This window comes from Kryptolebias marmoratus, linkage group LG4, assembly GCF_001649575.2.
Source record: "Kryptolebias marmoratus isolate JLee-2015 linkage group LG4, ASM164957v2, whole genome shotgun sequence".
Lineage (NCBI taxonomy): Eukaryota > Metazoa > Chordata > Actinopteri > Cyprinodontiformes > Rivulidae > Kryptolebias > Kryptolebias marmoratus.
The window spans coordinates 23,951,397-23,977,674 of record NC_051433.1 but is presented as its reverse complement, the minus strand read 5'-3'; the positions used below and the strand labels follow the sequence as shown (position 1 = coordinate 23,977,674).

The 26,278-nt window shown below is 36.6% G+C and overlaps 1 protein-coding gene across 4 annotated transcripts; it reads right to left on the bottom strand.

The window, feature by feature from the left end:
* Positions 1–1,879: 1,879 nt before the first annotated feature.
* mitfa (melanocyte inducing transcription factor a) lies at positions 1,880–26,224 on the bottom strand. Of its 4 annotated transcripts, none has more exons than XM_017435831.3 (9): positions 26,179–26,224; positions 6,650–6,862; positions 6,479–6,574; positions 6,191–6,296; positions 5,976–6,059; positions 5,674–5,730; positions 5,411–5,486; positions 4,613–4,760; positions 1,880–3,457 (listed from the first exon to the last, which is right to left on the bottom strand). In XM_017435831.3, exons 2-9 carry the CDS (start codon positions 6,725–6,727, stop codon positions 3,053–3,055), a joined length of 1,050 nt encoding a protein of 349 aa, XP_017291320.1. In that variant the 5' UTR covers positions 6,728–6,862; positions 26,179–26,224; the 3' UTR covers positions 1,880–3,052. The 4 variants fall into 4 exon arrangements, with proteins under 4 accessions (XP_017291320.1, XP_017291319.1, XP_024866270.1 ...); XM_017435830.3 differs by lacking the exon at positions 26,179–26,224 and adding an exon at positions 7,662–7,907; XM_025010502.2 differs by lacking the exon at positions 26,179–26,224 and adding an exon at positions 7,745–7,907.
* Between the last annotated feature and the right edge of the window lie 54 nt (positions 26,225–26,278).

Here is a 26,278-nt window from a genome sequence, read left to right as displayed (position 1 = left end):
AGACAGTCAGTCCTCCATGGCAGGGTTAATTTATGATGGAAATGCCAAAAGTGTTTAAAATAGGTCTATTACATTTTTTAAGTGAGTTTACATTTAATATTATAAAGAAAATGTCTTTTGAACATGTTTTTTTTACCCCTCAGCTTAAACTAACTATAACTTAGTGCAATTAAAAAAGTAGCATTCCTTGAATGGTTGCTTATTGCCTGTTGCCTCGCATACCAAAGTTTGAAAAATTGTTAATTAGCCATGGGAGCCATCTTGAAATGGACTGACTCCTAAAGTTAATCAGTTGTAGATGTACATCTACTTACTAATTTCTGTGACTTCATTAAACTCTGTCTACTGGATGAAATAAGATAGCACTTTTTTGCTCCCAGCAGGGGAAATTCACTTCACCACAGCAAGATTACAAAGACAAGAAAAAGGAAAAACGGACAGTAAATTGATCAGCTTCAACCTACAAAACATCTCCTGTCTGTGTCCGCCCCTTACACCTAACACCACTGCTGTTCTGGTCCATACTTGGGTCACATCTTGTCTCGATTGTTGTAATTCTCTTTTTGGTTTACCTGAAAAGCTTCTCCATAAACTTCAACTAGTTCAAAACTCCATATCATCCCTAGAACCCCCTCTGTCAACCGTATAACAACAGTCCTACAGCAGCTTCTTTGCCTTCTCTGCCTTTGAAATTCTGTTTCTATTACCACCTTTAAATTTCAGCTTCAAACTCATTTGTTTAGAGAAGCATATTCATTGCAATCATAAGTCATTGTAATTGCCATCAGTTTCCTATGACTAGTTTATCTATTGTTGTTGTTCTGTATCTGCTCTCTTTTATTCTGTTAATCGATTTTTATTGTTTTATTGTGTTTACAGTTGATTTCTGTAAGATGACTTTGAGAGTTTTGAAAGACCCCTTTAAATAAAATGTATTAGTAGTAGTAAATGCAGCAAATGACACAAAGAAATACAATAAAACAATATGGCATAATACACACACAAACATGCAAACACACACACCCACACACAGGGTAATGACATATGTTGCTAACAGCCTAGGGTTGCTTACTTTCAGAAATTGAAAAAAGGAACTTTCACTGAACAGGAGGTCGGCACGGTAGGCAGTGGTTAGTGCTGTCGGCTCACAGCAAGATGATCGCATGATCACCTGAGGCGTCTCTGTGTTTACATGTTCTCCCTGTCCATGCATGGGTTTTCTCCAGGTACTCCAGTTTCCTCCCACAGACCAAAAACATGTGTGATAGGTTAATTGGTAACTCTAAATTGTCTCTAGGTGTGAATGAGAGCATGGAGGGTCATTTGTCTCAATTGTCTCTGTGTCCCTGTGATTGACTGGAGACATGTCCAGGGTGTCCTTAGAGATGTGCACCGTCTCCTTCCTGACCCTGAACAGAAAAGGGGTTTAAAGAAATGGATGGATGAAACACAGTTACTACTAAGATGCCACCAAGGAAAATGCAACAGCTGAACATTTACCAGACAAACTTACAGGCCCATGTTAAAAGAGTAAAACAAAAAAATAAATGAATACAAACTATAGCTTTTAACTAGCCTGTTGCTGTTTGCTACTTTTAGAACTTTGTTTTTTTTTATCTTTTAGCTAGTGTTTTGCTCCTTTCCACTGATGTTCTGCTTCTTTTGGCTTTACCAACTCAGTGTCAGCTTCTTCTTCAGCTCTCAGCATCCACACTGCATTTTTTTCAGAAAATGCAATTTCTCCAGTTTGTTTGAAATATGCTGTCACTTTAAACAAAAACAACGTCCAATTTGTTGGAAAAAAGCAGTTATTGTTTTTGTTTTCTTAGTTACATATTATTTGTCTTCAGTTCTGAAACATAGCACCATCTACTGTTCGTGTTGATCAATCCACTTTAATGGTTACACACCAGCCTTGGAATAAACACACACATCCATATTTGATTTTGATATTTTTCTTTTTTTCTTATAGTAGTCAAATAAAATTTATTATACATTTGGTTCAAAACCTAGCTTATAATTCAATCAAATATGCAAAAAGAGAAAAAGAGGAACACTGCTTCCATATCTTAAAAAAACCCAAAGGAAAACAATATCATGCATCAACAAAAGCTTGGAAATAGGTACAGTATGGTTCATTAAACTCAATATATCAGGGTAAAAAGTCACATTGGCCATTTCATGTGGAGTTTAACATATTGTTTACAGACATCAGTGGGATAACAGTACCTTTAAGCACATGTCTTATTGTATCAAACAATTCTGAAGAGTAATTAAAAATTACATTTTGGAAAGAAGACCAATGTCTTGAATCAAATTAATTTTGGTTGTTTGTACATGTTATTTAACATTCTATATGAACAGTGTGATTAGGTATCATATCAAAATTAGCTTAAGTTCAGTAAAAAAAAAACAATTTGATAAAATAAGATTTTATATAGTGTGTATCTAAAACATAATGCACTTTCAGTAAAGAAAAGAACAAAAGTAACATGATGAATATAATTATCATAATATAAAATCCTTTAATATGCTTTTAATTTGAATCCTTTTTTCTTATAGAGCACATTAAAAGCACAGGGCAATACTGAGTTTTAAATATGTTTTAGAAGCTTTGCTTTCAAAAAACAAATACATTAATTTAATATTGTCCTTGAACCTCAACAAAAGGTGTAAATTTTTTTTTACTTGGTGACTGATATGTTTACACGTAGGATTTGGTATCTCTTTTGAAATGAACAGTAAAATACACAATACAAAAAAAAAAAAAACACTTCAGAGTTTTAAGTTGTGCAGTTTTTAAGGGTGTTAAATGCGTGTTCTGGACTGTCCCTTGCTGTTTAAACTGAAATGACTGAATGATTACAGAGAAAGTATCTGAAGTGTCAGGACTCACAGTAACAATAAAAAATGAGAAATATAAATGGAGAATAATATATTTGAGATAAAAATAAAAAAAATTAAAAAAAACCTTAGTTCCTTCATTCAGTATGTCACAAATAAATGTTTGATATTTGTTCAAATAGAAGTGTCAGTGGATCTTGGCGTGGTGCTAACAGCTGTGTTCCTTCTCCTCCATACTGGAGCTGGAGCTGTGGTTGCTGCTGGCGTTGTTGGAGACATCTGGGGACATCGCGGTCAGCAGAGGATCGCTCGGGGAAATTAGCCCAAGAGTGTTGTCCCTCATCAATTCCTTCATTTTACAGGTCCTGGAGTTCCCATACGGGTCTGGGTCTCCAGTGTCTGCAGGAATCTGGTCAAAAGTGATGGTGCCGTTGTTGAGGTCCAGCGTGGTTGGGGGAGACATGTCCGGGCCACAGCTGTGCTGGTAGAGGTCAGACGGGCAGTCGCCGAGAATAGGCTCCTGTTTGATGGCCCGAGCCATCAGCTCTGACGTGCAGACAGATGGAGAGGACACCACCGTAAGACCATGAGCCCGGGCTTGGATCTCTAGCTCCTGTAGGAAAACAAAAACAAGGATGCAGATGGTTTACTCAAATGTATTACCATCTTTACAAAAATAAATGACTTTTACAGAGGTCCTTTTTTCAAGGTTTCATCAAAAATATTTTTTAATATTCAGTTTCTTGAAATCAAATCAAGACCACTAAGAACTGCCAAAAATCAAATGAGACTCTATTAGACATATTTTTACTTCTCATGGTATAAGCCTGAACCACAGTGTAACAAGTCTTTGTTTTCACTCATTATATTCAATAATCAGACCCTTCAGGATTTCGCGATGTTGCGATCGCAACTATTAAAGCAAAATCAAGTAAACCCTGCGAAATCGCAACTTTCCTGCAACTTTAACCCAATATTTATTGTTTCTAAAGTGATTTGCCACCATTTCTGCGGTTTAGTGTCTTCTTTGTGGGTTTGTGTAGTGTGGAATACAAAATAACACCAAATAACTCACGAAGAAGAGACATGACGTCACATCCTGTTAACATCAGAATGCTGGGAGCGTGCAGGAGCAGCGACTGAAGCCAAAATGTGCGCTAATGCTTCACATTTGCCCACAAAGATTTCAGCAAAGTACCGCACAAAACAGTTTCCTACCCAGCTGCACGAGAGTGGGGGGAAGCTGTTTTGCATGTCCTGCAGTGTAATCATTGAACATAAACGCAAGTCATCCATCGACAAGCTTTTTGTGTCTGCAAAACATGTGAAGAGAGCTGCAGACGAGGGACAATCCAGAAATGATCATAAATGTCAGTTTATAAGCTATCAAAGTTCTCAAATAAAGCACCTTTTGAGAATGTCAATTTACTGGTAGCTTAGAAAAGTATCAAGGCTAGAAACCAAAAGCAAACATGCTGTCTCCTTCCAAAAAAAATAGGAAAATTTGACTTCAAAAACCTTTGAACATTGCTTTAAATTTAGTGCTGCTTTTTCTCAATAACTAAACCAGTGAGAAATAAGTCCAAATACAGGAGTACTACATTAGCAAGCATGTCAAAGAAATGCAAAAGAAGTGAATCAAGTTGTCTCCTGAAGAATATCCACTTTATCTTTAAGAAGATTACACAAAACAAGCAGCCTGTCCGACCATACCCAATAAGGGTTAGCCCCACTGCTGGCACCTCATCACCTGTCTGGAATGACCCACCTGTATACGAAGCATCAGGTGGCGGTTTGTGTGCTCCAGCTTCCTCTGCCGGCACTCGAGCTCCTTGGCTCTCTCTTGCTCCCGCTGGAGTTTCCTGATGTAGTCCACAGAGGCTTTCAGAATGGTGCCCTTATTCCAGCGCATGTCTCTGGGGTAAACAGGAGACAAAGGCCTGCAGTTAGAGACGGCTGACCAGAAGAACACAGGATTCTTTACGGCTCTTCTGGGAGAATAAGTCATGCACTTTAAGGACATACACGAAGAACAGGATGTTAAAAACAGAGTTAACGATCGAATTACTAAGCAAAGCAGACTGACATGTCTGGACACATTCATTCGAAAGACTAAAGACAGAATTGGATTGTAGCAGCAAGTTTTATTAGATTTCTATCATTTTTATGTCTATTCCATTACTTTAAGATATATATGCTTTATCTTCCATAGTAATGGGTAATAAATAAAAAAAAGGATACAATATTTATTTTAAAATGCATCAAAGCAGAAGTGGAATGCTTGATATACCCAAAACCTTGTGAAACCACCATGGATTATACAAGAGTTTAGGGCACTTTCCATGTAAAACTCTCAGCATGCCAAAAGGACTTTACTGAATTATGCAAAATTTCTGGTAACCCTTTCATTTTTTATTTGACAATTAAGTAAATGATCAGTTTCAGCTGTAAAACACTGCAGTTCTAATCAATTATTAGTAGCAGTAATATAATTTTATCATCTTACTTCAACAACAACAACAAAAAAATGTGACTCTTTCTTTCCAAAACATTTAAACATACTTACGGATCATTTGACTTGGGTATCAGGGTGCCCAGCTCTTTTATGCGATCGTTGATGTTGAATCTCCGTCTGCGTTCAACTAGAATTTGTCAAAAAGGAAACAAAGTATAATCTTTGATTATTGTTTTTTTTATATGGTATCACAAGACATTTTTTTGTTGTTTTCTTTGTCTAGCTTACACTGTAAGCACACATGGACACACAAACAGCAACAATTAGTGCAAAAAAAGCAAACTACAAAGAGTTTCTGATTCTTATTGACTTACTCAAGTTGTGGTTGTCCTTCTTTTGTCTCTCTTTTGCAAGAGCACGAACTTCAGCCTCTGTGAAGAAGGAAGAAAATGGAGTCAATCAAAAATATGGTAAAGAAAAAAAAAATTGTGCATCTTCAATCTTTTAGTTACAGTCCATGTGATGTGACAGCTATAGTAAAAAAAAAAAAAATGGAAATAAGTTTCACTTTTTGTAATGACAGTGGATTCTTATTGTGTGCGATTTAGTCATACACAAAATACCTAACAGTTTCTAAAACAGCTGATGGGAAACATTTTCGTCTTGCTTTGCTTACCTACTGGAAAGCCCTCTGGCCTTTGATAGCTTTCAAACTGACCACAGGATCCAGACTTGTCCAGTACTTGCTTCATGCCAGGAGCTGGAGTAATTATTTGGCAAATGATTGACTTAATAGTATCTTGTGCACTTCCAAATTGCACACAATATTCACATTTGCCTTGCAGTAATCATTTTATATGTGAGTGTTTTTACATTTATTTATTTATTTACCTGTGAATTCCCTTTTAATGTTGGATGCACAGGAGTTGCTGATAGACAGACCTGGGAGTGGAAGCCCTTGGTTGTACACATCCAGTAAATTTCCAGACACGGGGAGCTAGAGAATTAAACATGTGTGGTTATATTGTGAGCTTGAACAGAACAGTAATATACATTCAAATCAAACCTTTAACCCTCCCCTGGCCTTCGGGTCAAATGGAGCCAAAGATACGAGGGTTTTTCTTCCCCTCTTCAGTTACGAGGGCTTCAAGAAGGTTAAATAGTGTTTGGATTAATTACCGGACTGTTGATTTGGAGTGCTGGGTCCATCAGTCCAAGAACATCTTCATTGTAACTTGACTCCAAGCTAATAATATCATCAATGACGTCGTCCATCTGTTTGACACAGTAAAACCTTCACTATACTGTGTCAAGATTGTGATAGAGTTTAAAGGAAAGTCATGAACGTACCTCCTTCTCACAGTTGGAGCCAAGAGTGAGCAAGGCCATGGGACTGTTGGGTGCGCTGCCGTTGGGTCCGGGTGGCATGCTGTGCTCGGGGGGCTGGTTTGGACACTGACCACCAGCTTTCCCTCCCAGAGTGGAGGACAGATACTGCCTCACCTGCTGCCTCTGAGCCTGCTGGATGTGGTACTTCGTTGGACTTTCCAGGTGGGACTGCACCTGCATACACGAGCCAGATGTAAAACTTCTGGTTTCATTTAATGGTGAAGCGTAAAATGAAACATGGTGGGGTTTTTCTCCACTGCTCACTGTAAAGTTTAACAAGATTGAGGATCACAGAGATTCAAATCTGCAGGAACATCTGTAGAAACAGAAACCTTCAATAACACAAAACCATTAAACTTTAATACTCATTCATCACAGATGATGAGTCAGAGAATGAAAACTACTGAATTTAAATATGTTTGAATGCATTTTAATGCTCAAAGCTTCAGAAAAAAAAATCCTAAATGAATCAGCTATCCAAGTAAGAAGTAAACCAGACTGAAAAGCTGCAGTCACACTCATCATTCCTGTTGTTTTATGGAGCTTTTAAAAAGCCAGTTTTTTTTTCAGCCAAGTTGTATATTGGTATAAATTGGCTAAGTTAAATCAATTTTTTTTTGCTCTCTAAATACATTTTAAATACCTGAAGTTCCTCTTCATAAAAGCAACATCAGCGCTCGGACGCTGAACCTCATGTTCTACAACCACAAAAATCTTAACCATCTTTCTTGCATATTATGCATCAATATAGGAGGTGCATTTGTTAGCAAACTGTTCGAATTTGCATTGACAGCTGAAAATTGTTTTCTAGCACGCATTGTAGTCTGGTAAATAATAGTAACATTGTATTTACAGCCCATTCAAAATACAATTAAACATCTTCACACGGGTTATTTTAAATTACAAACATATTGTTACTGTTTGTAACCTAATTTATCAAAAAAAAGAAAAGAAAAGAAAACATCTAACTCACCTGATAGTGGCTGTATTCAAGCATTTCCAGCATTTTGCAATATTTTAAATGAACTAATTAGAAAATAACACAAATCCCTTTACCTTGTTAGTCTAGACAGTGAACACCAAGCTAGCGCATGTAAATCTGAGCACAGCCTATAGTCCTGCCTGATTTACCCTGGGAATAAAGCTTATTAGTTATGCACGTTAAAAAGAGAAGGGGGACATCAAGACTCATCCTCCCATTGCTGAGTTGTTCCAGATTAAACTATGAATTTATGTCTTTATTGAGCCCATTTGACGTCATGACCTTCAGCTCACAAAGGAGTCTTTTAGTTGATTGGCCAGCAGTCTGCAAACTGAAGTTTGCTTAAGGCCAACTAACATTTAATCTTTAGTTCTGCTCATCTAGTATAAAACATCATTTGTTCTGAGCACCAGAAACACAATTAGCACCAGTGTTTCACTACAAACCAGCCATTTAAAATCCAAACGTATATGTTGTTTAGTAACCCGCTTCAGCTCTTGGACTTTTAGAGGTTCGTTCTATTTAAATATTAATTGCTCCACAGCTGCATTTGTAGACTAACCAAGATTTTAATTTTAAAAGTTGACTTTAAGAGGAATTTATTTCTTGTGACTATGTATTGTATGGTTTTGTCTATCTTTTCAAGCACACTAGAAAGTATTTATTAAAAGGGATTTCTCTACTTTACTAGGTTTTACTAGGTCTTTTTGCTTTGATTGGTTGATAATGGCATCAAACAGTCAGTACTCTGCAAGGAGCCCTGAGGGTTCAGTGATTGACTTTGAAAAAATGTTGTGGCCAGAAATGCATGCTGGGAGTGCCACCCGGGTGGAAACATGGTGGGATCATGGCCTTTCTAATCATTATGGTTCTGTTTCAAAACAAGTGTAAAATGTGCAAAGGGAAAGAGAAAACTTTTAAAAGATTACAGATCTGGGATGACAATAGAACAAATTAAAATCTGACTGAATGAAGGAAAGAGGGGCTCACTGACATCCAATAAAGTATAGTAATGTCAGTGACAACAATGTGCAAAAGTCTTGAGCCTCCCCTTCTTTAAACATTTTGCTTCCAATGAGCTGGATGTTTTTGTAAATTTTGGAAGCAGAAGTATTCCAGCCTTATTGAAAGTCTTCCAAAGTTTTTCTTTGGACGTTGGTGGTTTTTTAAATTACAGTCCAGATCCAAACATTTTCAAACATTTGTGCATTGACTGATTTTCTTGTAACGCCACATGTGAGCTATTCAAACTTAAATATATTTAAACCAAGAGATGAACCAGTTTTGTCGACACATTGACAGCTTGTTGTCAAGATGGCATCTAAATGAAGGGAAACAGTCAGAACAGGCTGAGGCACTGACTGCAGAGAACAGTGACAACAAGTCTATTGGAGTCTTGAATCAAAAGTTTCTAATTGTTTGTGTGGGTTGTTGTGAGTATGTACAGAGGAGGTCAGGAAACAGCTACATCCTTTTGTCTTAAACTCTATGAAAACATGGTGGAGGCTTTATCATGTGTAGCCAGTGCTGTTTGGAATTTTGCTAAAATTAATAAATTTATCAACGGAGCCAAATTCTGATTTATCATACAGTAGCATAGATACAATCTAAAAATATATCTGGATAGAAACACACAAGTGGAACAGTGTCTGTAATGAACTGGCCTCTGCAAAGCCTGTAGAGCTCAAGTTTATAGAAACAGTGTGGGATCATGATGACAGAAAACTGAACAAAAGGCAAAATAAACGCTGGAGAAAAGTCTGGAAAACTATTCCTGTAAATTAATGAAAGAAATTACAAGAAAGCTTGTAAGAGCTTTTAAGGCTGGGTCAAAGATTTAAGATAATACGACAAACTATTGACTTCCAACTTCTTAACATTGTACAAACTCTTTTATTGCATTCCCTTACAGCATTTTCAAATATGTTTGGACATATTGTGTTAATTTTAATTTTAAGCACAGTAGCTCAGTACTTTTACCAAGTAATGTTTTTATAAAGGGAGTTTTCTAAAGTTATGTGCAGTGACACACTGTTACTCTAAATATATGTTTGTAATAAATCAAACAATCAAAAGAGTTTCACCTTTGTCTTTTAAATCAGACATTGTAAACATCAGTAGTTTTCTGGATGACAACAGTGAACATTTGGAAGCAAGATGGTAACAATAGTTAAAGTTACTCTCTGAATAGTTGACTGTCATTGGTATTGCTATTGCTGATTTTTCACACTATAATATTTAAGTATTTTTTGTTAACCATAGCTACTTACTAGTCTTATTGAAAGTAAGATTTACTTAATATGAGCAAACCCAAAATCCCTAAAGTTTGGAGTGAAATACACACAAGATAGAAGCTGTGCCAAAAAGCAAAGAAAATGGAGAAGTTTATCCATCCAACAAGACAAAAACTAAGAAACACAGATCCTCTTGAATTATTTTTAATCAACTTATTTTCTCCATCCTCATCCACTTAACAAAAAAACCTGAAATGTCCATGTCGTACCCCTACGTGACCATAAAGTCAATTTTATGATATACCAAATGACAGAGAAAGACTATTCTTAGCTTGGCTAAAGATTCTTTGAATACTTGTTTTTTTTAAATGCTGCTTACAGTCATCTCTGCTTTTAAACACATTTTACCACACAATCAAAGTTTGAAAGCAACAGAATCATGTCAAAGTGAGAGAGACCCCCCCAAAAAACAGACTCATATTTCCACAAAATGATAGTGGGCATGCACAAAATAGGCTGCATTACAACAACTCTGTATCTTCAGTGCACACAGATGTACCGGAAACCTCTTGCTTTTTTCATCTCTTTTTTTGGAAAGCTCTAGTTTCTCTCTCTCACCAAAACCTCCGTTTGTGTGTAGACGTTATGTGCAAACACATCAGAAAAATCTCAGTTTTTAAAAATATCCGAAGTCCTTTGAGGGCCCATTAAGTAACAGCACACAAGAGCACAGATATTAACTAAACAAAAGTCTGTCAACATTCTGAGGCTATAAGTATCCTGCAAAGACTTTGACAGAATAAAGTCTTAATATGAAATGAATCATGAATATCAGCTCAGTCACAACTATGAACGTGGTTAAATAATTTACAGGCATTTCATTCAAAATCAGTTTAATTTTCTCTTTATCCTTGCAGAACTATTGAACAAACAGTTTGCTTTTGTTCCATTGTCACAATACTTGTAGCTTTTTTAATAAATTGAAAAACGTTCCCTGATAAGCTACAGCATTAATGTCATGACAAATTCTTTTCCAGTTTGGACTCCGCAGTTCAACCACTGAGTGTACTGCCACAGAGCTACCAGTTATTAATGTCCAAATCTAAAAGTGCATTCAATGTTTTGCTCTTGGCTCAAAAAAACTAAAACATTGATTATTTCCACTTTTTCAAATTGCATTTAATCACTGTTGATCTGCATTTACGAGCACAGCACACAAACACTCAAGAGTGAATACTCTACACTGAGAGCTTATTTCATGTTTCTTTATTCACTAAAGTGAAACAGTCCACAATATATTTTATTAGCTACGGCATTAAGATCAGCCTCCCCACGTGTTGTGGAGTAATCAGTTGTAAAGCTTTAAATTAAAAGATTTGCCACTGGATTCTGTGTAATAGTACCAGAACACAAAGCTTAATTTCTTTGTTTGAATTAGGAAAAAGTCATTAAATGCAGAGGTGAACGCAAACACACGGAGAGTACCCCCTGGCCAAACAGAGCTTTTAAATGATAAAACTGAGAAAGCATTCTTTGTAAACTCATAGTAGAGTGTTTCTTTGTTTCTGTTTCACAGTCTGGCCTTTTCCTTCAGCCAAACCTTTGGCTTGAAAGGGAACTATTAACAAGGGATGTATTGCATTCATCCCTAGAGCAAGCCCATCTCTTACTTTATTCATAGACTCTTTGTGAGACAGGGGTTTATTACCTTCTCAAGGAAAGCACATGGGTCTGTGTTTTAGACTTATGCCTTTAGGACCAATAACATTTCAAGAGATAGTCGTCACTCTTTGACCCCTGAAAAGAAACAGATCCATTCATGTCTCTGAACCAGCTCTACTCCGCACTCAAACGTTTCCCACTTCCTCGGTAACCAGCCTTTCTTAGGGGCATTTTGTTAAAGGAATGTGTTTAACATTTACTGTTTGCTGAAATGGTAAAACAAATACTATTCATTAGTGTTTTAGCTTTAAAATACTTTCAAATGGCACCATGTGTATCACAGATCAGTAGCACATCATTTTATAAATGTTTTGAAAAGCATATGGGAATGGGAGGAAGAGGAAAAAACTTGTCGCGACTAGTTTAAAGAAATTAGATGATTGCTAATAAGTAAATTTGGATGCTAGAGGAACAGGTTTTAAGAATGAAGGAAGCCTGGAAGACAAAATTGAGGACAGCATTTACAAGTTGTTTTCAGCCATTTGCAACTGCAAGCACAACAGCTGTTGCACAACAGCTGTTGCACAACAGCGTATTGAGCAAGCAGCAGTGGGTCATACCGAAGTACACACAGGAAAACAGGGATTTATTTGTCAAATCCAAAGACACACTTTAAGAAAAATACCCTGAAACCTTTGTCAATAGTCCATAAAATAGTCAATGTGAAGCTTTTTTAATTTCAAAGTTACAAAATGATCCCTGACAACAAACAGACTGAATTAAGAGTTATCAGTACACAATTTTTGCCATTTCAAATATCAAAGTGTTTTTGGGAAAGATACTGACCCCACTTTGTTCCACTGTGTTCCTCACTTGAATAAAGGCATTTGCTGAAAAAATGCAACGTGTCACACCATCCATTTACAAAGGTACAAATTGTTTCTAGCATGAGTTACCATGGTGACAAACCCAGGTAAGAAGTGAACCAGCTTCATGAGATTAAAACTGAACAGAACCTAAAGTTACCTCGCTGAGACACTAATCCTGCTTCATAGTATAGACCTATGACCCCAGTTTCTGATTGTCACACCTGCTCTTAACTGGCTTCCTTGACATGCAGTGCCTATTAAAAGTATTCAAAATGTATGTTTTAAGCTAAATCAATCGTAGTCCATATAAATTGGCCTTCTTAACAAAAACAAATTCAAAATATTGTTCTTCAATGTGAAATCAAACTTCTACATTGTAATACCAGTTAAATGATTTTTGTTTTGGTTGCTCCCTTCTTCAAGGGTTGCCACAGCAAGTAAAACTCACATGAAACATTGGTCAGTTGTTTTATATCGGATGCCCTTCCTGCTGCAACCTGGGCTTGAATCTGCAACCTCAGGTTTACAAAGCCATGGCACTGGCCACAAAGCTACTGCAGTCCCTAGTAATACCAATTAAATAAATATATGTATTGTAAATTAGGTGGTTGCATTAATATCCACCCCCTTTAAAGTAAATGTCCTGATTCAACTAACAGAAAAGTACAAGTCAGTGGATCTATACAAAAGGATTTCCAATGCCCTAAACATCCCTAGGAGTTCTCCTAAATCCATCATTAGGAGATGGAAAGAATATGGGACATGTGTAAATCTACCAAACAGCATTTGCAAGGGAGTCTCCAAACTGTCTCAAAATGTTTGCTGGAGTTCTCAATTTTCTTGCACGAGTTGCAGAAGCTCACAGCCTTGTTACTTGAATTTTGAACATTTAAAAACTTCGTTCGACAAATAGCCTGTCAAAATGGATGCAGGGCAAGCATTTCAAACCCATCTTGAACCCTTCTCAATTTCGTTTCCGCATATTCTCGAGCTCTAGAACTGTATTTTGACACCTGCATGGGAGCTGTCCTATCACAGGAAATATTCAAGACTACAGCCCCAGTTTACAACTCAAGACATTAGTGTTTCTACAGGTTTTAACATCATAGACTGTGATCACTTCACTGAAGATGCCTTCGGATAAAAGGTTTCATCCTCCTTGTAAATCTAATTTTACCCTTTTCCGTTTTAAGTCTTAAATTATACAGAAAACAGAGTACATGTGACTAAAGAGCAAATATTTATTTTCCAGAAGATTAAAATCCAAAGAAGAGAGTCAAGCAAGCAAAGTGACTAAGAAAAATGGTTTTGAGTTCAACAATGGCAGCATGTGCTGAGTTCCATCAATGCCTTGAGGAAACACACTTTGCTTCTTTGCCTAATGCCCTTAGTAACACTTCTTAGTAGTCTGCAGCTAAAGCTGAGACAGACTGCTTCTTCAAGAGGAGGAGCTTAGCACAAAGACATGTCTTTACTGCTACCAACCCTGAGGCTGCTGGTTAGCATTAGCAAGAACGTTACATCCTTTTCCAAGAAGTAGACACATTGTCCAGCCACTGTGGGATTAGGACACTTGCTTAAGTTACAGATAATAGTGCCTAATTTAGCCACTACATAAACATAGAGAGCCATTTAATCACATATGGTGTGGAGCTATGCCATCAATTTCCTAAACAATGGGTTGAAAATGTAAAATGAATCAAAAGGGAACACTGTTTTTATCTTCGTAAGGGTTGAGGTCACACACTTTAAGCATAACTGAGCATAATCTGTCATGAAGAAAATGAGACCTAAAATAATTATCAGAGGATTTTCAAAGTTGCATTTTCTTTGATAACATTATCGCTTCGGATCGACTTGGTATTCAAAATTGAGAACAGAGCTCTAGGTGTACTCTGGGTTTATTTGACTAAAGAACCTCTTTTACTTCAACTGCAGCACATTTTGAGCCTACCCAGAAAATCGGAGCACAAAGATGCTGCATTATTTGGCTGAATGTGCCTGAAGTTTAAAGCAAAGGTCAAAATGAACCACTAACAATTGCACGTGAAATTAAATCTGATTATTTTTAAAATCTCTTGAGGCCATTAAATAAAGTTTGAAAGTCTTTGATTTCAACCATAATAGGCAGAACATTTTGTCTCCTAATTTTAAGAAAAATAAACATCAGCATATTTAAAAACAAATTAACAAATTAAGCTCTAATGGAATTAGTAAAAACTGTTATAGTGAAGTTATTTGTGTTTTGAGTGAGGTTAATGAATATGATGTACGTATAATAAAAGTATGGAAAATACAAACCGTTAGGGTTCATCCATTTTTTTTTAACTTGCTTTATTCTGTAGAGTAGTAGGAGGTGGAGGACTTTACCACCAATTATTGGTCAACGGTCTTAAGGCACCTGGATAAGTCTATTAAAAACCCAACATCAAAACAACAAGCAATGTTTGATAGGACTCTCAAATCTTGCGTCTTTTAAATTTTTTTATTAGCAACATGTCCTGATTAATTTAATAATTTCCTCAGAACAACAATTGATGTCAAAGTTTCGTACTAAAGCTATTACAGTCACAGATATGCATCTATTGTTCACTCCATTATGTACACCTGTCCAATTGCTTGTTAAGACAAAGCTAGTCGTCCAATCGCATGGAATAAACTCTAAACATTTGGGCATCTAGGTGTGGTGAAGACAGCTTGCTGAAGTTCAAACTGAGCATCAGAATGGGAAAGAAAGGGGATTTAAGTGACTTTGAACGTGGCATGATTGTTCAGACAGGCTGGACCAGGCAGATAGCTTTGCTTTATCCACATTAACAAAAAAGTATAACTAATAGTTAAGACTGTGGGCTGCAAAAGTTTTATGTTTTGTTGCTTTAGAAAACAGAAAAAGGAATTTTGTATCTTTTGATTTTCACAACATTACTGCTAAGTGGTTCCAGTCTCAAATCTTTGGAATTTATTTATACTTTCTTTCATCCATCTTTTTTCAACTCTGACCAGTTTCCCAGTCTCTGCAGACAAAATTCATCTCCACAGAATGCTGCTGCCACCACCGTGCTTCACTAGGGGGTTGGTGTTCTCAGCATTATGAGATTTAATTTTAGTCTTATCTGACAACAAAATCTTCTTCTACATGTTTGGGGAGTCGTCAGTATGTGTTTTGGCAAATTCCAATTTCTTTTCTTTTCTTTTCTTTTCACTCTTTCATGAGGACCGGCTCTGTCAAGCTTACAGTGGTCCTATGAACAAATCCTCCCATCTCTCCAGAAGAGCTGCCCAGCTCCATCAGAGTTATGGATGTTTCTCTGGTTAATCCCCTCCTTACCGAATCAGTAAGTTTTGGAGAACGACCCTCTCTTGGCTGGTTTGCTGTGGTGGCATCATCTTTCCATTTTCTAATAATGGATTTAATGGTGCCCTTTTCAGAGCTTGGGATGAATTTTTCTACAACTTTATCTCTGACTAGTGTGGAGAGTTTCTTGGTCTTCATGCTGTCTCTTGCTTAAAGGTCCTGCACTGGTGACTATCAGAACAGGTGTATTTATTTTGAGATGTATTGACACTTAGATTGCCTACAGGTGGATCATATTTAACTGTAGGGGCTTCAAAGTAAAGGGGTGAATACATATGCATACACCATTTTTCAATTTTATATTTTGTAAAATAATTTCAGACAGGATTTTTCCATTTCACTTCATTAATCTGGAGCCTTTTCCATGGGTTAATAATACCAAGTGAATACTTTTGCAACCCACTGTAATGACACAGTCAGCAGATACAGCAACATCTATTGTTGTGTTACTTAAAATATTCACATTGCAAATAAATAACTTATATCAAAGACATATTTCAAGAATAAATGTACACTTTATATTAGATTCAGAGGACCACTTGGACTGAGTCTGTAATGTCTGATGTAGTGTTTTGCCTAAATAAACTAACTTTGATTCAACTTAATAAACTGTATAATCTGACTTAGATGTTAAATATCACATTAAACTCTTCCTAGTTCTGTCTTCATCCCAGCATTAGCTTTACTCTTGATTCCCACAGCAGTAACATGTCTAATTATGGGTCACAGCTTCATTTGAGCTTTGATGCTCCAGCAGTGTTGCCTGGTATTTCTAAGCTAATTTTGCACAACTGCAGTAGATGGAGCCTTTTTTTTCATAATCCAAAGACACGCCAAAGTGCTACGCATGACGGTTTCAGTACTGTTTTGCTCCCACCACTACATTATATTATTTAACTAAATACTTTAAAATACAGATGTGCTTCCTCTACTATGACATGTAAATGAAGTCCAAGTGTGATTAATGGCAGAAAACTAAATCTTTTTCCCTCACTTATTAGCAAAAACAAAAACTATTTCATGCAGTAATAAAAGAAACACGTGGTGTCAGGAAGCCACATGCCAAGATCTGCTGTGGCACGGTTGGATTTTCATGGCAAAGTAGCTTGATATAGTAAGTAACTGGGAATTGTGTTGCATGACGAGCCATTAAGACATGATCAAAGCTTTTAAAGAACTGTAGTTTAGTTATGCCAACAACTCCCTTATGTACTCAAATGTTTCCATCAGCCACAAGCAGATCATATCTGCCCAAATGATATCACATGCATGTCTGTAACAAAGAAAATTAGGATATTATTCTTTAACTCGTTTGTGCAAACCATCAGGAAGCCTGTCACAATCAATGGTACAGAAATTGCACGTTGAAATGTTCTGCTAACATTCACTTTCACAAATCTAAAGCACACATCTTGTCCAGAGTGTAGTGACTATTTACCAAGACCCATTTTAGATGCTGAAATTTTGTAACTACAGTGATTTATTTATTTTTTAACCCTATAAACCTTTTCATATTTTCAGATCTTGAAGTTCCATGTGGCCAAACTAGCACTCAAATGAATGAAAATATGTCAGTGTAGTGGAGCAAATAGGATTAAAAGTGTGGCATGCCAAATGTCTGGAAACAAGAATTCTCCCAAGAGATAATCCCCCCTATGGACTGAACATTGCCCACTCTCAAAAATCTGCCTGTTTCTCAGGAGCTGACACTGAAATTTCTGGAAATAAAATCAATAAAATTGTGATGAATCTGAGAAGCTTAAAGTTGAAAAAACCTTTTTGGAATATATGGAATTGAAGAACTAAAACAAGTATTCGTCACAGCAGGACATGCAGTACACTGTCACCATTTGCTTATTTGCATTTATTAGAAAGGAACTAAACTTACCTTCAGGATTTCCATGGACTTCTGGCTCACACCAGGTGGAGGTGTGACATGGACCCTAAGGGTGAGTCAGGTGCTACAGTGCAGATGGCGGCCAGTGCACCTTTTAGAGCTATCCCCGCGCTCTTGACCCTGACGATGGCTGAGCGTCAGCTACTTTCTGAGCTGGACCTGTGACATGGCAGCTGGTAAGGGGGGGGGGGGTACTTTCACCATGATTGTTGAGACCATGCAGGTCTGAGGGAAAGCTGAAGACCACCCCCCACCCCCAGCCCACCCAATTGCACAAGCAGAGGGAGGCGTAAAACATGCTGAGATAAATAACTAGCTGGTGTGCATGTGCACACCTTTTGGCAGTTTTCTGAACCATCCTGAATCCGAGAGAAATATGAGGTATTGTTGTGGAGTACGATGTAATGACTGAATGAGATGGAGGCCAGAGATACTTCTACTAAGAATATGTTATTATTCTGTGAATGATGGCGAAAGATACATTCAAAGTCCTTGGATTTTGAGTATTTTTGAAATGAGTTAGAGTAGAAATTATTAACCACATTTCAACATTATCAATACAGCCTAGCCTCGCGATCCAATGTAAATGTGAAATATTGATGTAAAAATTTCCTTCAAAGCTGCAATAGCTAATCAGTTTATTTATTCAAAAAAAGATTAAAAACAAGCTCCTCGGATGAAAAGCGAAACGTCTTCAGCTACAGAATATAAGTCCAGTTGTTTTTTGTCATGGATGATTGAGAATCTAAACCAGCAGTTTGTTGTTTGTAACCTAAAGACAGTAAACCTCTTATTAATGATCCTTTAAGTCTGCTTTGGTTTGCAAAAACTCCCAAAAGAACTCTGTCATATTAGCTACTCAGTGTGGAAACACCTTCAAACACTGCATCCTACTTTCTCAATATTTTTTTTTCATTGTCTTACTATTTCTGTAAAAAGACTAACTTCTTGTAAAATTTTAATATTTTCACGTTGTTTCCCATTTTGGTTAACGGATGGAGACAATTAAGACCATATGCTGTAATTTATAAGTAGACCCTGGACCTAAAAAAAAAACAAAATAAGAGGATCCTCTGGTTCCAGTACAATTTTTAAGTCCTGCCCTCTCCATGTAAATTGTCCTTGTTAAAAGAATAAAAACACACGTCAGATAATGTTTTTTAGGTGTTGACTCTGATTCACATAGTTCTTACTTTGCAGTTGTATGGTCTAAAAATGTATTCATTTTATTATTATTTTTTTAAGTTTAGCTGTAATCGGTTATTTAATGCTTAAAAAAAGCTCATGTATTACTATAATGGTGATCTGGGGAGTAGGCGGGGCTTAAAGCCTCACATCCCAAGTGTGCAGACGCTGGTTCCAAACATGCAACATGGTAGCTCCCACAAAACAGTTACTGCTGGCATCAAGTCCCAACAACGACAGAAGGCAAAGACAGCTGGTCTATTACTGTTATACTGTATGTCTGTGATTGAGACGAACAATACCAGATTTGTCATTGTTTTATATAGTGTTCACACTTGCCAGACAACAGCTATATTGAAGCAGACTTAGGACAACACCTTGAGCCTCACATTGGTGTTCATGTGCAGCAGGTGTTGTGCTTAGTTTTGTTTTCATTGTGGATGGAGAAACATGCTCCAAACCCAGAAGTGAGACAATGTTTTAGACTACAATTTGCCAGATCAGGGTGTAATATTGAATAACGTCAACAAAACACATCAGACATGTATTAATCAGACATTTATATCTCTAGTCCACTAGTTAAGTTAGAAACAGGCACATTTGTATACATTTAAAAAATATATATATATATATCCTTGTGCTACTTTATTAATGGTTACAAAACATTTGTTCAGTTCGGAGATTAACTTGTTTTGATAAATATTAGGCTGCAGTATATTGTCTAACATTCAAGAGACATGCCGCTGCCCTGCTCTTTGCAGATTGTGTACAATAAGTTAGTTTTAAACTCATCTCATTTGTGCCTGATATTACACTCAGAATGAAATCTCACCAATTTGTTTACATTTTCCTGTCGGGGAATGGGGGGACACAAGTACCTAGATGTCACACACCACGATTTGATTTAATAGCCTTCTGCTATTCAGGATTAGGAAATCTTAGCATTAAAAGGTTACTTGGCTTGCTATTAATTTTGCCTGCCATAAGGAGACATGAAAAAAGTCTGCACTAGTTTTCAAATGCCTTCAGCAGCTATAAACACTGATGTAAACAATGTGACTGAACTGCAACACTAGCTGTAGGCCAAAACAAGGAATTAAAACTCTCCATAAAGCTGGGTTTGTAATGCTGAGTTGAATTCCAGTTCTTATGTGTTCATTGCAACATTCACTGTATCCTCTTTGTCATTACAAACTGAAATTTCATCTGTTGTTTGAAAACTCTTAAAGGCACAAAATCTGAATGTCCAGCTGAACAATAACATGAACTATTACTTCAGCGAATTAGTTTGAGATAAACTAACAAAAAAGATTTATAATATTATTAGATTTTAAATGGTTTACCCACCATCTTCTTCCAGCTTACAATTAGGAATTATGTACCACCACACACTCTATAAAATATATACTGTGCAGTTCAAGACTAAAATGTGCCTTTTAAAACAGCTAATGACTTCCAATCTGCAGCATATTCATGCAGACAGCAGCTGAACATCCCAAATTGAAATGAATCCAACAGTACACGCGCTGTCAGTATGAGGCATTCCCCAAGAAAAAGATCCTTTTGATACAACTACTTGAAATCCTCTCAACCTGTGCAGCTGTGTGATAATCGCACTAATTAGGTCGCCACGTCAAATCCAACCTCACTCTGCAGCGTTCACTTCGACAACACCGAGCAGAGCTCAGGGGCCTACAAGGAAGGTCAGGCTCCGAACAATACTGTAACAAAATATTATATATTCAAAGGCATTTTGCACAAAACTTACACAATATATAAAGATTTTTTCTGCCCTTATTTATTGAAGGTGTTTATGATAAGTTTTGATCTCGTTGTGCTGAATTGACCTCTCAAACAATAAGACCCAGTTGTTTTCCACAAAGACTCTTCATAAAATATATAAGATAACATATAGGTTCATGTGCCCTCAAGCAATGAAGTCATACTTGTGTTGTAACCAAAATCTAAGAAAAAGCCGAACAACTCAGTTCATCTGGCAATTTCTTTGTTATGCCTGTTTTTTGTTCAGATAAGTCATTTGGTCTCTAGACCTTGGGGAAACTGCTTTCTGTAAGAATTATTCCAAAACAACCCACAGCTTTAAGTATCTTTTCTCTTTCTCTCATCCAGCTGTCCACATCAAGCCCCGCCCGCATGGAAACACAATTTATTCCTAAACAGTCTTTTTATTTGCAGTGTCTAAAAAAAAATATTGCCATAAACAGAGAACAGTTTCTAGAAATGTCTTCAACCACATGAAAACACCAAAAAGGACCCAAATAGCTGTAGTAACTTTGCCAGGCCTGTGTGTGGCGCTGTAATGCTGCCTCGAAAACATACCAAAAACAGGAAATAGGACGTGGAGTACGTACAAACTGAAAACAAATCCTAAGTTTTCGCCCCCTTCTCTATCTAGTTCTGCTCCGTGGTGAGTCACGTAGAAGAGCAAGCAAGTTGTTACATCTTGGATTGACATTGTTGTTCTTAAAAGGTTATATTTTGGTTGTTTACACAAAAAAACAAAGGTGATGCTGCAGGTTTTGTTTCGCACTGGAACCCATTTTCAAAAATTCCCATATGGGGCCTCCTAAAACACTATTTCCATGTGGATGTAAGGCTAAAACAACATTTTTATTTGGACAGCACCTTAAAATGCTGCAAAGAAAAGTAGAAGTATACAAATCCAATCAAATATGCAAAATAAAAATAAAAAAAAACTAAAAATTTAATCTGTGGTTTGCATGAAAGCTAAAAAGGGTCACACCTGCTGTCTCCTTTGTAGCTCTTTGGTCACTTTATTGTGCATAATGGTGCTATACAAATAAAGATTGATTGATTGATTGACTGTAAATAATTTTAAAGATTGTCTCAAGATTTCAAGTGAATGTTGCTCTTGTCTCAAGATAGACAAGCTAATTTTATCCTGTTATCACAAGAAAACAAGGAATGGAAAAATATTACCAGAAGAAAATAAGTATTTTCAACTTAAAATCACATATCATGTGAATATGAGTGGTTCTTGTGTCACACCAAGTCTCAACATCTAGTACCACTTGTGTGACGCTTGAGGTGATCTATAACAGTAATGGATTAATCAGTGATGATGTTCCTTGATGGGGTATTTTTAGCTTGAATTAGTTGTCAGCATGACTGTCCTGATTTCTGGTAAATAGTTTTGCTTAGATATGATTTTAGAATATGTTTGTGGTATCATAAGAAAACAAGCTTTTCTTTGTCGAAATAAATATATGAACCTGTTATCTTGAGAGAACACCAGCACAGCCAGTGCCTTCTACCAGGGCCCTGGCAGAAGCAAATGGTCAAACTTGACTTTCTAGAGCAGCGATGCCCAATCCCACAGTCCTGTATGTTTCAGATGTTTCTGTTCTTTGAATGAATGAGTGATTAACAGGCTTTTTGCAGAACTTGAAGACCTGCTGAAGAGCATGGAAATGTTTAAAAGAAACAAAAAGTTTTAAAGAAATGAACCCAGACTGCAGACTCATCTTGCTCATAGAAACAAAAACTGATTTTATAAACTAAAAGCGAAATCAAAAAGTTGACGTGGGCATCAAAACAACAACAACAACTACAAAAAAAAAACTGAAGTGGGGCGACACAAGGAGCATAACCTGACTGTGGCATAAACACCAACAATGAACCAGTGAGGATGAGATGGAAGTGACTGGACTGATGTCCTTGTGTCCTGCTCTAAGGACTTGACAAGGTTTCATAACTGGCTGCACGGCATGTGGAGGTTTGGTGTGAGGTGCAGTGTGCCTGTGACTCCCAGTCCATGCTTAACTTCAAAACTCAGTCTCTAGTGCGGTTCAGTGGTCTCTCCAAGCCTTTGCCTGAGAACATCTAAACAACCAACTAAGGTTACTGACACTACGCTAAATAAACATAGCTGTATGCAGTGCACTGCAAAATGATATCCTTCATGATGGAAAAAACAGGCTTAATGACATCACTGCATAAGCTCTATACTGGAATACCAGAGAGAGAGATTATATTCAAGACAGTTACCCCTCTCTGAGTGTTCACTGTTGGTTCAGCAGGACTATGGCAAACCTCTTTCTGCATAAATTACAGCATGGATTCACAGCCAGAGCTCGAGAGCTTGACTGGCCTGACAGAGGTACAGATCAGACTCATCCTGACACTCTGTGGTGCATCGTTAGAATCAGGTCACAGTTACCATAGACTGTTAAGCAGCTGAAATCTTCTATCCAGCGAGCATAAATAGACCCATCAATAAAAACTGCTACAGCTGGTATATACAGTAGATATTCAGTTGCCAAATGAAACATATTCCAAAATAAAAAAGAATGATGTAACGTAGTATTAAACACATCATCTGAGTATGTTGTTGAAGTCACATTGTAAGATTGTTCAGATTCTTTTCACAAATAAGATAAGATGTGATTTCAGATCAAAGTTAACTGATTTGAGTTTTCATACCTTTAGGAAAAATCTTTCTTTTCTGTTTGCTCAAAATGTATTTTTCATTTAACAAAGTTTGCCGATTTTTTAAAAAACAACCTATGTTGATGGTTTAAATTCCATCAACATAGGTCTATCTTTAATTTCAGATACAAGTGTTCTGGAAATGAAATATATGTATATACCTCTATATATGAGGCTCGTTTAGAACCAGTGACACAATTTTCTAAACTTAACAATAATAAATAAGTACTGATTTGTAGTATTCTCAAAATGTTAGGTTTTCTTTTTGTTTTGTTTTGTTATATTTTTTATTGATGAATGATACATTTGGGTTTTTTAGAGCAGTTTGTTTTCCAGAAAATGTATGGTAACAATGGGTGATAATCGCATTTTAAGGAAAACATTGGTTTTGTTATTGTGCAATCAGCTGACCTCACAACATTTGTCATGGCTCTGCATCCATAACGAGGGCAATAAGCCAACGCTTACATTTTATATGCATGACTTTTCCTGTTACTCACTGTTTGTCAACACAATATGTCAAAGGTCTTGTGTGGGTATGTAGGGTTTTAGTCATGCAGCAGCACCAGTTTCTAACTCCAAACAACTGAAATCCCCTTCAGTACCTTACCGACTTAACCCTGGAGGAAAACTACAATGTTTGAAAAAGGCCAACCATGTTGCCAGTAATCAGCTTGTCACTTCTGCTTTACTGTTGGAACATAATGGTGCAATAAAAGGTTGGAGGTAACTTGTTGTGGGAAGGATAATTATTAATAATTCATTTTTCTAAACTAATAATATCATATCTTTTAACATTTACATGGTCCAAACCATAATTCCTGCTGACCTTAACTAAAGAGATAATTTGGATTTTTTTATTATTATTTAAGTGGGATTATGGGTAGTTGTCATCAGCAGTCAATATCTTACCTGTAATAGACAGCAGTTTGAGCAATTTTAGTTTAGATAATCAAGGAGTTCTCATGGGAGAGCACATCTAACAGCTGTTTAGACTGGGAGCTGATTCCAAAGTGGATTTCTACCATCTTAAATTTACTCCAGTCTCTTTTTTCCCCCCTGTGGTTCATGTGAACATTAAAAACAAATTCATATAGAGGTCTATGGTTATTTACACTAAAGACCAAGTTGTTCTTTGGTCTATAAGAATAAAGATCTTTGTGAAGAATATGTTGCAAAACAAAATATGGTAAACATACACAACCAGATCAAGCATCCAGTGCAAAAATATTGATATATAAAAACTAATAAAATAGTATTTGATTGAACTGCATAGTTTAACCTGTGCAACACATAGCTACTCTGGCCACTTATGCTGAACATGTTTCAGTTTGCAACATGGTGTTGCTTCCCAAACATTATCACTGTGCAAACAACCATAGAGCCAAAATATCTGTGATAAAGTGGCACAGTGAAAAAGTTTAAATAATAATGTTAAGATGAACTGCCATGAAATTTTTTTGGTAGTTTTAAGATGGCAAAAACACTTTAGAATTGGCCCCAGCTTAGGTAGCTGTTAAATTGACTATTTAATGAAAACGTCTGTGTGACTCCCCAGACTGAGATCATTTAGACTGCTCTCTACTGCAGGTAAGATACTGACTGCTAACAACCATGCTACAGAACAAAAATATGAACTATCTCTTTAAAACAAACTCTTTCTTTTATTGTCGTTATTAATTTGTACCCAGTATGTCTCAGTATGATACTGAGATTTCTTCCTCAAATAGTGTCTTTATATATTCTCTGAAATCCCACTTTGAGGATATTTAAGGAACGCCACCAAGATTGAACATGAAAAACCCAAGATTAAGATCTTCTGGTTTCTGATTATAAGAGTAGAACTGTGCCTAATATCTCAACACTTCAGCCACGATGTTTACCAGAGAAGAATGTCCATTAAAAATAAAAGTGTTTACGTCCTGGTTTCAGCCACTGCTGTTTAAGTACCACATCCACTTAGTTGAAGCTTATAGCCAAAACATAAAGTATTTTGGAATGCATAAAATCCTAGCACAACTTTGTCTTTTAAGTATTTAAGAGAAAAAATTAAAAGTACCATTTTTACTTTAGGACTGCTTTTAAAAAAGGTATATAAAAAGAATAAAAGTGGTGTTACCCTGCTTCATGTGCCTCCATATTTGTAATTATTTTTGCAAGATCATGTTTAGACTCCCGCTGGAAATAAATCCCCTTTTTTAGGCCGACTTTCAGGTTAGGCAGTCTCAAGTTTACATAAGAAAATTGTAACTGATATTCATATAGCAATTGCATTAAAAAAATATGGAATATAAACTATTATTCAAAAAATTATTTAAAAAAATGCCAGGAAACCTTTTAACAGTAGCTGTGCGTCCTCTTACACATGCTTCTGCTGCATGTTGTCGACTGTTGCGCATGCTTTTTTTAAGCACACACAACAGATTTTCTGCACTGACTAACATTACTTGGCGAAACACCAAGGCCCTGATGCTGAGCTTTAATTAATTATTGTGTCTAAAGGAAATCTGTCCCACTAACTTGTGTTAAAAATGGTAATTTTTTACCCTTCATTCACTAAGCGTGGGTATTTTTTGATCTTCTGGGTACCACAGAAAGCCAATTCTCTACAGTCGGCATTTAACCGTGGCCACAGAGCAGATTACTGAGCTGCTCAGACATAATGCTGATGTGTTGGTAATTGTGAGGATGAGGAAACGTTGAAAGGTCAAGCGTGGCACACTTTATTTAGTCACTGAATGATAACAAACTGTTTAAAAAGCTTTGTAATTTAGGAGGAAACTAAATTTGTGCACTATTAAAACGCTGGAAATAGAAATAAGAGCGCGTTTCTTACCTTTGTTATTTTCACAGTCTGTGAACCGATGTTCTCGATTTGACTGTTGCTGCACTTTGAGGAATTAGGTCCTTTTTAAAGGGCTGAAAGATAAAGGAAC

Excerpts from the sequence above, each read along its gene's own strand:
- mitfa (XM_017435830.3), bottom strand. The coding sequence starts at position 7,694 with ATGCTGGAAATGCTTGAATACAGCCACTATCAG. Across the intron at positions 6,297-6,478 it reads CACTCCAAATCAACAGTCCG|CTCCCCGTGTCTGGAAATTT; the intron begins GTAATTAATCCA and ends TTAATTCTCTAG. Across the intron at positions 5,487-5,673 it reads GAAGGACAACCACAACTTGA|TTGAACGCAGACGGAGATTC; the intron begins GTAAGTCAATAA and ends GACAAATTCTAG.